General features: G+C 37.1%; 1 protein-coding gene across 1 annotated transcript in view; it reads right to left on the bottom strand.

The window, feature by feature from the left end:
• Positions 1–16,676, bottom strand: part of SPAG17 (sperm associated antigen 17) — a gene marked incomplete at its 5' end in the record, with an annotated part of 228,920 nt that overhangs the window by 133,411 nt on the left and 78,833 nt on the right. The window contains 5 exons of the mRNA XM_082671490.1: positions 6,859–7,074; positions 7,170–7,397; positions 10,820–10,970; positions 11,561–11,674; positions 11,763–11,900. Coding sequence (XP_082527616.1) covers positions 6,859–7,074; positions 7,170–7,397; positions 10,820–10,970; positions 11,561–11,674; positions 11,763–11,900 — 847 coding nt within the window. The remainder of the gene's footprint in view (positions 1–6,858; positions 7,075–7,169; positions 7,398–10,819; positions 10,971–11,560; positions 11,675–11,762; positions 11,901–16,676) is intronic.

The raw sequence follows: 16,676 nt of genomic DNA, 5'->3' as shown, positions 1-16,676 counted from the left end.
AATATTTACTGATTAAACTATGTCAACTGCTCACTACACACTGTTGTGTCTTGTCATGCTGGCAGCTATCACAAAGGCTTTTCAAACTTCTTGGTCATATCTTATGGGTGACAAACTAGGACAGGGGCAGGGGATGTATGGAAAGGATAACTACCAGATAAAGGCAACTCCTACCAGAAAAAATAATACTATATACCATCTTGTAGAGTTTTTCCATTCATTAATTGTTTATTAATTTTAAACCCATTTAATGGGCATCTGCAGACTTATAGAGTTTTAAAAAGTTAGTTAAATGAATAAAATGAATCGGGAGCTGGACTCCACTGCCCCATACCATGGACCAATGTGAGTCACGCACATCAGTTCTCCCTGTGACCAAACAGTAGACTTATATGATAATTGGGATTATGATATCCTTCTTGAGTACCGAGCAAACAGCCATATAAATGGACAGAGAGGAAACAGAATCATGCTGTTGATTTCTGAATCACCATGCTTCAGTAATTACTAAAGATGTTACACAGAAGAGTTCTATGATATATGTTTCACGTGGATAGACATCTTTACTGTGAATGTCTCAGAGTTTGTAACATGCTCTTGTGACTGTGAATCCCTAACAAAGAAATGGATAAAGTACATAGCATTTTCCAAATCTGACCAAAGTAATAGAGTAAGGGTGTGAATCTTGTAACATACCTGTCATGCTGCTGAATAACAGCCAGCCAGACTTTTTATCACCCTTAGAATAATAGCAAATTAATCCCTACAAAGTCACATATGAAATGGCTCCAGCTTAACTCTCCAATCACATCTCCTTCCACTCTCCCTTGCTCATTCCACACCAGACTCACGGCTTGCTTGTTGTGTCTTGAAGTTTTTGAACTTGCTTTTCTCTGTCTGGCATGCTTTGCCTTAGATAGTCATCTGTTTCAAACCCTTACTTCATTCATATTGCTGCTCAAATGTCACCTCCTCAAAAGCCTTCTGCTTCTTATCCTGCTTTATTTTTGATCATGGTATTTATCAGTGCCTAATAATATTTGTTTATGTCTGTCTCTCCATATCAAATGTGAATTCCTGGAGAATAAGAACTTTATCTTATTTTCCCTAACTGAATTCTGAGCAACCAACACATGCTAGGAACTCAGTAAATATATATATTTTTTGATTGAATGAGAGAAATCTATACCATATACTGAAACTGGAAATAAATACAGGGCCACATAGAGAGAGAAGAAATGTGGAAGAAATCCTACAACAAAAGCTTATTTGGGGGTAAGCATAAGATTTAAGTTTTCATTCTGTGGCAAAGAGAACCATATCTGGGTTTCTAGAGGGAGTAGTTAATTACGTCTAAGCAGGATAGGTCAATGTTTTCCTTGCTTTTAGGAGCATAGCTACTTATATCTTTACTACTAGTTCCATCTCGCCTTGGGCTGGTGAGGGTGACAGCATGAATGTTCCATTTTGATTTAGAAGAAAACTATAAAGACAATTCAGTATTTATATAAATACAGCCACTCAAGAGAAAACTCAGGCCAACTATAACTCTAAATAGACCATGATGTCCCATGTGTCCTTGAAGCAATTGATATGAAATCCGTGGAATAAAAATTATTCTATTCTGTGGGCTGCCAGATTTCCGGGAGATCTGATATTCCCTCTTGTGTCTAAGGATCCAGCAGAAAAAAGTCTCCAGTTTAAAAAATATGTTCTAAAAATTTGTGCACCAGTTATTTTGTCAAAGGAAAGAACATTCTAAGACTAATGTGAACTCTCTATTTAATAGTAAAGCAAGAGTCATTTTTTCTTTCTTCCTGATTTCTCCCTTCAACCGCATAATCCCTTGACAGTGTGATTCAGTAGTTTTTGACACATCTGGAAATGGATGCATTCTCATTCCTTTGAAAAACAACTTTCCTAATCTGTTTTACTTTAGAGATAACAAGATCCCTCTGCAAAGCAGTTACTTTATTAAAAAAACACCCAACAAGCATAAAGGGCACATCTAAACCTATAGCCTCACAGTTATCAACTCTCAGGTTTTTCATAAATATCCAATAGGCCCTGTCAAGTTCAAAAACAGTCTCAGATGGATGTTTGGTTGAGAAAAGCACAAATACTCAGCTCTTCATGTCCAGGAACAGGCTTTTATATATATCTGATGCTAAGATGGTTGTGCAGGAAATACATGAACAATTTCTGCTTTGTTTAAAGCGATCTAAAGTCGATGCTTTAGAAATGTGACTCAGGGTTAGGGGAAAAAGCAAAAAAAGATTAGCAACAACAACAAAAAATTCCCTTACATATAACAGCCGCAGTGAGGAACCAAGGCTCAGCTGCCCTCCCCCACCGAAACGTAACAGTTTCTTGATGTAGACCAGCCTACACCCTGTAGAATCCCTTACAGGCCAACCCTTACAGGGTTCAGCTCTCACGATTGCTCGGCCTCTAGGATACACTGTCCATCACAGCATTTTCAGCCTTGATGATTTAGGGAGTTGCTATAAACATTTACTTTGCACCAGGATCCAGAACACCAACTTATGTGGTTTGACCACCAGGTGGCAAAAGTTGCCTGAGAAAAAACTATATACCAGCTGCTCTAAAAAAAAAAAAATTAAAAAATTAAAAAAATTAAAAAAGCAAAATAAAACAAAAAAAAAACCCCTCAGGCCTTATATCTCTCCTGGCTTATCCTGGCTCTACATTAACTCAAAATGACTTCTTTGGAACTTCCTTGGTGGTCTGGTGGCTAAAGCTCTGCACTCCCAGTGCAGGGGGCCCAGGTTCCATCCCTGGTCAGGAAACTAGATCCCACATGCTGCAACTATGAGTTCGCATGCCCCAACTAAAGATCCTGCATGCTGCAAGGAAGATCATGGATGCCGCAAGGAAGATCCTGCATGCCACAACTAAGACCAGGTGCAGCCAAATAAATAAATAAAGTATTTAAAAGAAAAAATGACTTCTTTGCTATACATGTACATTCCCATAGGATTCACTAATACCATAACATCTCAGGCTAACTTATTTGGCTTAACTTTTTGTGAGCTGGGCTAATAGGTAAGGGTATTTAGAACAGAGAAATAGGGAACCAGCCCTAATGGTAAGGAACCAGCCCTAGGAAGACCCGAAGGCAACAAAATCAGGTTAAGTGTTGCCATGAAGAAGAGACTATGAATATGGCTAAACTATCAGATGCATCGCAAGGAATTTCTGGAACTGAGGAAGCCACAAGACAGCCACAGTGGAGGAAGCATTGATTTGGAGTTAGATAGCCCTCTTTGGAATCCTGACTTCCTGCTTGTATGTGGTTGAAAAAGTTACTTAACCATTCTGAGTCTTTGTTTCCTTGTCTTCAGAATTAGGCTAATAGTAACTTCCTCATAGGCTTGATGTTTATATAAAGTATTAGTTAATATATGTAAAATAGCACAGTGCTTGGAATATAGCAGGCAATATTAAATAAATGTTATCTCCCTCCCTCCTTTGTCCCCTTCATCCTCACTTATCTGCTCTGCTAACAGGCAAGGAGATTTTCCCTAATTCCACTCCATTGATGACTTCCTCTTCTACCCTCATTTAAGTAAATGACATGGTAAGATGACCATTTAGTCAATACTGACTTAACACCTATTCTTTTGTGGCACTGACCATTTTTTAATGCTTTTTAAAATTATGAAATATAATACAGAAAAGTACAAACAACATAAATGCTTGGTATAATGAATAATGATAAAGAAAAGTCCCAGCACTCCAGACATCTTATGCACGTTCTTTCACAATCACACTTCTTTATTAAACTTGCATATTATTCCTGACTCTCTTTTGTGGATTATTTTGGGTTTTCTACATACACACTATTTACAAATAATAACAGTTTTGTTTATTCCTTTTCAACCTTTACAATATTATCTTTTTCTTGCCTTACTGAGTTGGCTAGCGTCTCCTGTGTAATCCTAAATATGAGTGTTTATAGTGGATAGTCTCCTGATCCAGGGAAATCTTTTAACTTTTCATCTTGATATATAATGTTTATTATAGTAATTTTAAAAATAACCTTTATAAAGTAGAGAAATTTTCTTTCTATTGCTAGTTTGTTAAATTGACTTCATAAATCGCTGTAGAATTTTAAGTGCTTTTTCTGCATCTATTGAGATATTTTTCTTACTGTGTTAATTGATAAATGATGTTGATTTTACAATGTATGTTTTTTCCTTCAATCTCGTTATAAAAACTTGTACTTGATTATTATCATTTTGTATATTGCTAGATCAGTTTGCTTATGTTTTATTCAGGATTTTGGCCTATATGTTCATGAATAACTTTGATTTATAATTTTCTTTTATTGTACTATCTTTGACAGTTTTATTATAAGGCTGATGTTAATTTCATAAAATGAGTGGGAGAGAATACCCCTTCTATAGTTCCTGGAATTAATTTTTGTTAAGATTAGAACTATTTCTTTTTTTGAGCATTGAATATCACTAGCCAATGACATTATTTGGGAAGATTTTAAATTATTGATTTAATTTATTTAAATAGTTACAAGACTATTCAGGTTCTCTATTTCTTCTTGAGTGAATGTTAGTAAGTTATACTCTTCTAGTAATTTGCTCATTTCATTTTTAGACTTAGTGGAATAAAGTTGTTTATATCCTTTTACTGTCTTTTAAATTTTTATAGGATTAAAAGGAAGTCCATTTCTTTATTCCTAATATTTTTATTCCTGATACACCTTTATTTCTAATATGGTTATTCATGCTTCTTTTTGTGATCAGCCTTTTGTAAAAAAATTTCTCAATTTAAAAAATCTTTTCAAAGAACTAAACTTTTTCATTTTATTTGTTCTACCTATTGCATCTATATTTTCCATAATTTCTTTGTGGTTTGAGAGCATACTCTGTAGTTTTGATCTGTGAAAAATTGTTTTAGGACTTGTTTTCTGATGTAGTATATGATTAATATTTTTAAGATAAACATACTTATGACCTCTAAAAAGCTATAGTATTAAGGAGGCCTTAATATAGGCATATGAATAATGGTAGTAAGTAATAGGAAATGATAACTGATGCCATGAAGGAAGCATAGATTAATTATGACCATATGGAATGGTAAGGGAGGCATTTCCTGGTGTACACATGTAACAAAGCTTCATGGAGGTACCATTCAAACCTAATAATAATCAAAAAGAGAACTCTAGTTGGAGGGTATTGTGGGGAAAAGTCACAGAGATTGAAAAGAGCAGGCTGCCTAGAGGAAATAGGGCCTAATTCTGTTTGGCTAGAGCATAGGATAAGTGAGCAAAAGGGAAAAAGTAGAAAGGGTTTGGGAAAAGTAATCTGGTACTGCTGAAGAAGCACGTAAAGCAGGCCAAGAAGTTGGGTTCTATATTGCAGGTAGTAGGGAGCCACTGAAGGTTATAAGCAGGGACATAACAGAAGTGTATTTTAAGAAATTAATCAGTTGTGTGTAAGACAGCTCAATAAAAATTTAGCCTAATATTCTTCTATGCTTCTATACCTCCTAATACAACAATATTTATTATGCTTTATTCTAGAATGAGAGTAACTGCCTAAGCCATGAGGAGGAGGGAAGGGAACCGATGTTCACTGAGCACTGATTTTGTACCAAGCTCTGCACTGGGCAGTTCATTATGTTACTGCAGGTAATTTTTAATAATTTTTGCAAATAATCACAATAGCCTTGCAAAATACTAATGATGAAAGTTTTAATTATGTTCACTGTACTACATTTATGAAGGTAAGAGTGGACTAAGAGGTTTTATATTTTGGGAAAAAAAAGGTTGAAATAATGAGGACTTACTCTACAAATAAAAAAAGCTGGAGAGGGTGTGGAGAAAAGGGAACCCTCCTACACTGTTGGTGGGAATGGAAATTGGTACAACCACTATGAAGAACAGTATGGAGGTTCCTTAAAAAACGAAAAATAGAGCTATCATAGGATACAGCAATCCCACTCCTGGGCATATACCGTATCCAGACACAACTATAATTCAAAGAGATACCCACACTCGTATGTTCATAGCAGCACTATTTTCAATAGCCAAGACGTGGAAGCAACCTAAATGTCTATTGAAAGATGAAAGGATAAAGAAGATATGGTATACACACACACACACACACACACACACACACACACACACACACACACACACACACACGGGAATATTACTCAGCCATAAAAAAGAATAAAACAATGTCATTTGCAACAACATGGATGAACCTAGATCACATTAAATGAAGTAAGTCAGACAGAGAAAGACAAATATACAATATAATTTATATGTGGAGTCTAAAAAATGATACAAATGAACTTATTTACAAAACACAAAGAGGCTCACAGACATAGAAAACAAACTTGGGGAGGGGAGGAATAAATTAGGTGTTTGGGATCAATAGATATACATTATTATATATAAAATAGATAAACAACAAGGACCAACTGTATAGCACAGGGAACTATACTCAATATCTTGTAACGACCTATAAAGGAAAAGAATCTGAAAGAGAATATATATATATATATATATATACACACACACACATATAACTGAATCACTTTGCTATATATCAGAAACATTGTAAGTCAACTCGACTTCAATAAAAATTTTTTTAAAAATAATGAGGACTTACTAACAACACTCAGTAACAAAGTTTAATTAACCAAATAATTTAGATATTAAACAGTTTTTCAACTGAAATAGGGAGGCATTTAAATAATGCATCTTGAATCTTTTTTTTTTTGGTTTATACATTCTCTAGTAGCGTCTATACACACGCACGCACACACATATAGACACATGTACACACACAGAGACACAAGTTTACTTACTCAAAGGCTCAGGTTGGAGCTGCGACTTCAAGCTTTTCTGCTCTGATGGTTCTCTGTAATCAGAGTCTAAGGATTTCCTATTATCCAGGTCAGAATACTTCATATTGTTAGTATCAGGCTGACTAGGATCGGAAGGTTCTTTGTTGATCTCATCATCTTGCATAGATGTTGACCAATTCTGATCCAGAAATAAAATTCTGTCTTTGATTCCACTATCTAGGCAGTGTAGAGAGGATCCATAAGATACAATGCTAGACAAATGGACAATCATACAATGTGAGAATACTTTTTGTTCCTTCCAGGCAGTGTACCTGTTCGCTGTCTGGTCTCTTGGGTATTCATTTTCATGATGTACTTTTGCCTTATCTGTTTAGCAAATCTGGCAGGGTTGTCCCATGGTATGTTGAACATCTCAGAATCTGTCCCATACATCATTCTAGAAGGTTTTAGTTTCCCTTCTTCATCAACCTCAGAGAGTTTCAGGCTCTCAAAAGTAAACACTTTGAAGGCTCGTTCTACTTCATTCCAGCTCAAGACTTCTGTAAGAAAGTAGGACAAGTGCTGCTAGGAATGCTCTTTATTACCACATGGTACAGGGCTAAAAGAGGGACAACCAGGGAGTCAGTCCACCAAAATGACAAAGGAGTCACGCCATGATGGGTGTTGACCTGACTTTACACACGGGCTCCACAATTCTACAACAAATACCAAAGGTAACTAATAATAAGAAAGCTGCACAATCAAGATATAATTTATTAAGATAACGCTCACAAACTGCTTCGTAGCTGAATGAATATTAGGTGTCCAGATTAATTCACATGGACTTTCCGGGGTATCACATTGGTTGAATATATTTAAAACTTGTCATTTTTCATAGAGAGCAGACTTGTGGTTGCCAAGGGGGAAGGGGTAGGAGAGGGATGGACTGGGAGTCTGAGGTTAGTAGATGCAAACTATTACATATAGAATGGATAAACAACAAGGTCCTACTGTATAGCACAGGGAACTACATTCAATATCCTTGGATAAACCATAACAGAAAAGAATGTAAAAAAGAATGTACATGTATAACTGAGCCACTTTGCTGTACAGCAGAAATTAACACAATTGTAAATCAACTATACTTCAATAAATAAATTAAGAAAACGTCATTTTTAAGCAAAAGCACCTTTTGCTGTGGTTGTAATTTAAAACAGAGAAATCACTCACTCAAGTCTAACATAGGCTGTTATGTTCAGTAGGCTTTTCTGTTCACTCAGGCTAAGAAAAGGCCTCTTTCCACCCAATGAACTGGTACAGTACTTTTCATAATTTTACTTTAAAGGTTATCAGCCTTCAAGGGGCTATATTAACTTGTGTATTTATTCTTTTATAGCATTTATTCATGCATTCACTCACTCACCTGTTTTTGTTTTCTATGTATTAGGCTTTGTACTCTATGTATTTTTCTTTGCCTGAGATTTAAAGAAAAGATTTGGTTCTTGTGCTTTAGAAGTTGAAGATAGAGGTGGGAGGTAGGTGTTAACAAATAACCATGGAATTCAGTGAGGGAAGGCGAAATGATAGTGACAGATCAATGAATCAGAGGTCACCTACACTTCCTCTCCAACAGAGGTGAGGGCAGCGGGAAGGTTCCTTTTGGAAAAAATACAAGGAAATTCAGAAGAGGGACAGGAAAGTGGTTAAAAGTGACAGAATTAAGTTTGTTCATTCATTCATTTCACAAATATTTTTTGAGCACCTACTAGTTGCCAGTGACTTTAGTAAAGGGACCACAGCAGTAAACAAATCAATGAACTCCTGATTTTATGGATTACCCATTGTAGCAGTTAGAAACAGAATAAACAGATAAGTGTATAGTGTATCAGAGATGATAAGAAGAATAAAGCCAGGTGAGGGGATAAGAAGTGATAATGGTTGGGGAGGGGCTTCTATTTTATATAAGGTAGCCAGCAAAAAGCCCTCTGAACAAGTAAAGCAAAAATGTGAAAGAAGTGGGGGAGCCATATCGATATCTGGAAAAGAGCAAATGCAAAGATGGAGGCAAGGGTGCAAGTGACTTGTCCAAGGAATCACAGTAAGGCCAACCAGATAGAGTGGAGTAGAACAACGAGAGCTTGACAGATGATGAGCTCCAAAAGTGGGCGGCAGAACAGCTTAGATTTTATTAATACTTTGAGGGAAATGGGTGATCACTAGAGGGTTTTGGGCTAAGAAGGCACATGATCTGACTGACATTTTAGAAGGGTCATTCCCATTATTGTGTGAAGAAAAGACTGTAGATAAAACGGGGAAAGCCTGGAGACCAACTGGAAAGCTATCGAAATAGTCCAAGTGAGAGGTGGTGCTGGACTGGGCTGGTAGTGAGGGATGTGGTGGAATTGGTTGTGGGGCGTGAGTAAAAAGAGGAACCAGGGATGACGCCAAGGTTTTGGTAGAAAATAGTCACCATTTACTGAAATAAGGAGGACCATGAAGGCACATGTTTTGAGGAAATCAAGAGTTTGGTTTTCGACTTGTTAAGCATGAGGAAAGAGAAAAGGAGGAGAGGCAGAGGGACAAGGGTTTGGGATGGGATATGGGAGCAAGATATGTGGGCAGTTTCAGTGGTGGCAACACAAACAAGAATCTTGTGTATTGTACAACACGGGGAATATAGCTTATATTTTGTAGTAACTGGAGTGTGACCTTTAAAAATTGTATAAAAAAGAATGTGTACATATCCTCCCATAAAAGACAAAAGCAAATGTGAGCATACGAATCATCCTCTTCTTATCTTTCGTTTCCTTTCCTTTTTTAACTTAATTATCTGGGAGACTGTTCCACATCACGATATAGATATGCCCCACTGTTGTTAAGTCGCACGATTTTGTACCACATAGGTTTCTGATATTTTAATGAGAGCTTCTGATGGACATTCAATTTGTTCCCAGTATTTTGCTACTGTAAAAAAATGATTCAATAAATGTGCTTGTTCATATTAAAAAAACCCCAAGAATCCTGTGCTGCGGAGGGTAGAACTGAGGTGGAGAGAGAATAAAATCATATCACGGGGCAGAAGGAGAATAGGAGTGTGGCAGGATGGAGGTAAAGGCCAGATGTTCTCAGAACACCAGGAAGAGGGTGATTATGTAAACAATAGACATGACATACCCAGGCCCACTAGGCTACACCCCACATTTCCATGAGGTGAAGCCATGGCAGTATTAAAAATTTTAGCTTTTTCTATTACTAAGCCTGCTAAAAAAATGAAAAAAAAATCAAGATTAAAATATTTCATAATTTGCTTAGAGTTAGAAATGAAAGGAGAAGGAAGAATCTGCACATGCTTTTTTCTTTTCTAGGTCAAATCAAAATGTCTATGTAATTTCATATTTCTTCTTATAAGCAGGAAGGCATTTGCTTATTGCCTCAAGTGGAAATAGTATATGTTTTAGGAAATGATTGTCTATGTCATAAAATTCCCATGAACTCTGCAATAAGAAGCTGATTTTAGATATTTTTAATGACCCCTCTTTCCACTGTCCTCAAAGAGCAGAAAATGGCCCTTCATGTTTTGAGAGGAGGTGAACTGGTATTAACACTCTCAGCACCACACCACAGGGGGCGCTCTAAGTTCTCCTCTTAACCAGGATGGGGGCTACCATGTCATCTCCAATGATGTCAATGAGGGGATGTGGGACTGGGAGGCGGGGAGGAGGAATAAAGAAGGGGATTATGCTTGTAGAAACAGTGAAAAGAAAAGCCAGGGCATCAAATTGAAGAATGTTATGCATCACAGCTATCATCCTACTGCTAATGATATTATTCAAGATAAGAAAAGTGCAGTCAATCAAAATACCCACCCCAGCCTCTGAAAGGTCAATAATCAAAATACTTTTTGCAGATGGGGGTGTAATCGTTAGAGGCACACGTGACCATAAATGAACGAACTTAAGCTACGACAAAGCAATGTACTCACCACTTGTACAAAAGTGCATGAGCTCATGAATTGTAGCTAGACGTTTCGTGCTGTTCCATGGCGGGGGCAGAGGGAATTCAAGGAATTCCCACAGTGGCAACTTAGACTGCATCTTCTGCTCAATTTGAACCAGGTCAAAATTCTTTAGGTCCTGATGAAAAAGAGCAACATGACAGAAGACATTAAAATAAGCTGTCAAGTGCCTTATGCATATGGAGAAGGCAAAACATGATACCCTTGCTCTCATTATTTGGGAACAGGGGAAATCAATGGTAATTGGGGAAGACAAACTGTTGGTATTTTGCTGAAGGTCAAAAAAGCTAGTTCTCACTTTGCCAGAGGTTCTTGGTGCACACAAATGATGGATTCCTCATTCACAGTGACAAACTGCCAAAGTCTCAAATGTATTCCTCCCTCCCTTCTGAGATCCTTTTCTGGCCTCCACTAGTTTTTTCATATTAGCAGATGTATAAAGCAAGGCTTTAATGCAAATTTGGTGTAGTCGCAATCAATTTAATGGTCCGTTGGACCTCTGTATTTAGGCCAGTTTTCTTTGCTGATGTAATTTCTCCTTTATTCATTTCCATTTTCTGAGATCTTACTTTGCAAGCAGGTATCTACTTCGTACATTACTGGTAATTAGCATTGGTAAAGCTATCTCATTAAGATTTCTTCAACTGAATAATTACTAATGAGATTTCTTGCATCCATTATCCTCAGGGTAACCTGGTTACTTATTACCTTTAGCACATATTTCTTGTGGGCGAGGGCATCGTGATAGTTCAGTAGGAGAGGGCCTCTGGGCACTGGTTTGCTTTCATTTTCCTCTTCAGGTAAGAATATTTCATGGAGATTCTATTCAAATTAAAACAATATTGATGTAAAGAGAGAGTTCATACTTTTCAAAGCATACACACTTTTTGGTTTTCTCACACCATCTGACCTTTTTCTCCCTCTCTGTCAGACAGAGAGAGGGCAGGATGGACATGATGTGAGCTGCAATTGTGTGGTCCAGCCCATCTGCTCTGGGAGGCGGCTCCGCCAGACTCGGTGGGACAAGGTCTTCTTCACTTGCCACAACCTGTTGACATAAAGAGTTGGGAGGAATCAGTTTAATAGTCAGTTCCTTACTGATAGTCAGGTATTTCCATTGCTTTTAGTAAAAACAAGGCAGTTTCTACCAAAAAGTTTGGTGATTATACAAAGTGGCAGTGTAATTACCAGTGACTACCAAAGTAAAAGGGAAAAAGTTTATAATCCATTAAAACATTAATTTATATATAATTATATATATATTAAATTATTAAAGTATATATAATTTTCATACATGTACTAGAATAGATAACACAAAATGCAAATGGTAAACAGGAAAATTTACCATGGTAGAAATCAAACTAACAATATTAATATAATTTCTCTTAATGATTTACTCTTTCTTTTAAAGGACTCAAAACTGTGCTCTCACATCTTTGGATTCAATAAGTATTTATTGAGTGCCTACCACATGCCAAGCACTGTGTGGGCCACCCTCACATACATTATCTCATAAGCCTCACAGCAATATTGCTGAGTAGCTATTATTTTCCAATTTACAGAAATGGAATTAGGGTGAGGGAAATTATGTGCCCGGCCCAAGCCCAAGGCTGCTTACTGGGAGGAACTGGGGTTCAGGTCAAGTCCTTAAGATAGAAAAGTTATACATGGTGAGATCAGTAAAGGGTAATATTCTTCTTAATATGGAGAAAGTGAGCCTAGAAAGATTAAATGTCTTGTTCAATTTTACGTGGTAAACAAGAAGTTGAAATATAATCAAGATAGGTACCTAATTTATAATTGTTCTCTTCACCTTCAATACCAATATCACCCGCTATGATTTCACACCGCTCTACAGGATTTTTCAACCTTGAAATTTAAAGACATTTGGACTAGATTTTTGTCATGGGGGCTATCTTATGCACTACAGAATGTTTAGCAGCATCCCTGGCCTCTCCCCATTTGATGCCAGTAGTACCGCTCCAGTTGTGGCAGCCAAAAGTATCTCCAGACGTTGCCAAATGTCCCCTGGGAGGCAAAACCCCCTGTTGAGAACAATAACAAAATAGTTGTATACTCTTTACTGTTTATCAACACATTACTTTTAAAAGAGTCACTCCTGTCTCCACTTTCTCTCTTCCTACCATCTCTTGGACCCACTCCAATCACAAGAGACCATGCAGAACTGTTCCATCTCTGAAATGTTAAACTCTAATATCCCCTCCTATAAAATCCCACCCGATTCCTCCTATATTTCAATTTTTCATCCCTTTATTATCAAACACTTATTCAGTCAACATGTATCTCTTATTGGAGCCTTCTATGTGTCAGGCACTGAGCTCATCAACTGTCCCCTTTGGTACACAGAAAACAGTGGATGGTTAGTAAATATTTGTTGCTTTGAGTTGAGTTGAATAAAATAAGTAAGATTAAGATAAATAAAATGATACTGTAAGCCATATAGGGCTATTAAACTTTTACAAATTTATTGATATAATAAAACTACTGATCTTCCAAAAGCCTTACAGGGTAATTAAAGGCAAATATGAGTGTGCTTACCTAATTGGTTAGAAAACTAAACAAGTCAACAAGCATAAAAATGTATGCTGGAGGTAAGAGATGATTAGAGTCTAAAACTATTTTAATATTCAGTGAGATAAAGGAATATTTACATACATGAAATAAGAAGGACAGTTATAAAAAGAAATTAGAGAATTTATAAATTAAAAATGTTATTGTTGAAACAAAATTTCAGTAGCAGACTAGACTCCACCTAAGAATAAATTAGTTGGAAGTTAAGCTGAAATTCCCAAAGGGGTAAAATTGAAAGAAAATTTAAAATACATGGAGGTAAAAACTAGAAATTCCAACATCTGTCTAATAATAATTAGTATAAATCAAAAGAAATAATATTTGAAGATATAATTTAATTGAACAAATATATATTCAGGGTCTACTATGGGCTAGGTGTGGTTACTGTGTGCTGAGCAGAGAGCAATGAACAAGACTAGATTAGGTCCCTGCTTGCATGGAGCTTACATTCTAGTGAGAAGAAGATAATACATAAAGGAAATAAACATTTTTCTTTTTTTAAAGAGCAGTTGTTGATAAGAAAATAAAACAAGGTGAAATGGTAGAGAGCACTCTGTTGTTGTGGGCCTTCTTTAGATCAGGTGGTCAGAGAAAGCCTATCTCAGAAATGCCACTTTCTCTGGGGACTGAATGACAAGGAGTATCCATCCACCAGGCAGACAGACATGTGGGAACAAAACTTTCTAGGAAGAGAAGTTAGTGTAAAAAAACTAAGGTGTAATTAGTGAACGTGAGGAAAAACCAGAAGGTCTATGTAGATGACCAGTAGTGAGAGAGAGAGAGTGGGAGAGAGGGAGAGAGATGGGGGGCAGGAGATGAGATGACAAACATCCCAGAACCATATTTTTAGGGTCTTTATGGACCAGCACAAGGAATTTTGATTTAACTCAGAATGTGATCAGAAACCAGATTATAATCCTTTAGATCACAGAGGCAATGAAAAAACAAAGCCATAACTATACATAGCCTTGGAGGGAGGAGATATGGGGATATATGTATAGGTGTAGCTGATTCACTTTGTTATAAAGCAGACACTAACACACTGTTGTAAAGCAATTATACTCCAGTAAAGATGTTAAAAAAAAAAAAAAGAAAAAGATAAAACTCTAATAACTACCAGAAAGAAAAAATAGATTACCTACAAAGGAAAAAGTATCAGATTGACATCAGACTTCTCATCAGCAGTGTTAGAAGGGAAGACCACAACAGAGCAATGCTATCAAAATACATTTCCACTTAGACTGATGAGGTTCAAAAGTGGTTTCTGTCACTTACTACTTGGATAATTTACTTTTTAGGCCTCAGTTTCCTTTTCTGAGAAATAGGGAATAAAAATAGTTCCTGCTCCATAGGGCTGTTCTAAGGATTAAATGAGTTAATTAACAGCAAATTCTTTTCAAATGCATATATAGTACTTACGAGAACTGAGGATGTACACCAGGTCACACAGGAAGCCCAGGAAATTAAAAAATATTTTTAACATCCAGATCATGCTTATTGACCATAATGCAATAAAATTAGAAATGGACAATAAACAGTGGAAATTAAAAGATTTAGAACTGAATACATTGAAAGCATCATGATGCAGCCAAAGAAATACTCAAAAGGAAATGCATAGCCTTAGGTAAAGTGAAATAGACTAAAAATAAACAAAGTGAGCTTTCAGTAAAAGTGAAAAACGAAATAAACCCAAACAAAGTAGGAAGAAGGAAATAATAAAGATAAATGAAGAAATTCATAAAATAAAAAGTAAAAAGGAGTGGATCAGTGAAACAAAATGCTGGTTCTGGATAAAGAAGATGTGGCACATATATACAATGGAATGTTACTCAGCCGTAAAAAGAAACAAAATTGAGCTATTTGTAATGAGGTGGATAGACCTAGAGTCTGTCCTACAGAGTGAAGTAAGTCAGAAAGAAAAAGACAAATACCGTATGCTAACACATATATATGGAATTTAAGGGAAAAAATGTCATGAAGAACCTAGGGGTAAGACAGGAATAAAGACACAGACCTACTAGAGAATGGACTTGAGGATATGGGGAGGGGGAAGGGTAAGCTGTGACAAAGCGAGAGAGAGGCATGGACATATATACACTACCAAACGTAAGGTAGATAGCTAGTGGGAAGCAGCCGCATAGCACAGGGAGATCAGCTCCGTGCTTTGTGACCGCCTGGAGGGGTGGGATAGGGAGGGTGGGAGGGAGGGAGTCGCAAGAGGGAAGAGATATGGGAACATATGTATATGTATAACTGATTCACTTTGTTATAAAGCAGAAACTAACACACCATTGTAAAGCAGTTATACTCCAATAAAGACGTTAAAAAAAAAATGCTGGTTCTTTGAAAAGACATCAATAATCGATATACAATTGCATCCATGATCAAAAAAAGAGGGTACCAATAAATAACATCAGGCATAGGAAAGGAACATAACTAGATACAGAGAAAAACTTTTCAATGTATATTAGTGAATAAAGAACTTTTATGACATTGAAAACAAATAAAATGGACACGTTCATTTAAAAATATGAATGACTGGGCTTCCCTGGTGGCGCAGTGGTTGAGAGTCCGCCTGCCAATGCAGGGGACACGGGTTCGTGCCCTGGTCCGGGAGGATCCCACATGCCGTGGAGCGGCTGGGCCCGTGAGCCATGGCCTCTGAGCCTGCGCGTCCGGAGCCTGTGCTCCGCAACGGGAGAGGCCACAACAGTGAGAGGCCCGCGTACCGCAAAAAACAAAAACAAAACAACCCCCCCCCCAAAAAAAAATATGAATGACTAAAATTGCCCTCAGAAATAGAAAAATCTGATTAAATCTACAAGTGTAGGGCTTCCCTGGTGGCGCAGTGGTTGAGAGTTCGCCTGCCGATGCAGGGGACACGGCTTCGTGTCCCGGTCCGGGAAGATCCCACATGCCGCAGAGCGGCTGGACCCGTTAGCCATGGCCGCTGAGCCTGCGCGTCTGGAGCCTGTGCTCCACAAAGGGAGAGGCCACAACAGTGAGAGGCCCGCGTACCATAAAAAAAAAAAAAAAAAAAAAAAAAAAAAAAAAATCTACAAGTGTAAAAGAAATGTTAAATGCAGTTGAGGACCATTTACCACCCCACCCACCTGCCCAACTCTGTTCTCTTTCATTAAAAGAACACCTGATAGTTTTAAAGATATGCCTACCAAAACTTCAGCGAATGTTATATAAAATCATTCCAAAATGTAGCAAGAAAAAGAGGATT

The sequence above is a fragment of the Grampus griseus genome (genome assembly GCF_964374135.1).
Source record: "Grampus griseus genome assembly, chromosome: 1".
Lineage (NCBI taxonomy): Eukaryota > Metazoa > Chordata > Mammalia > Artiodactyla > Delphinidae > Grampus > Grampus griseus.
The sequence above is the reverse complement of the archived record's forward strand: the minus strand, read 5'-3'. Positions and strand labels throughout refer to the sequence as shown.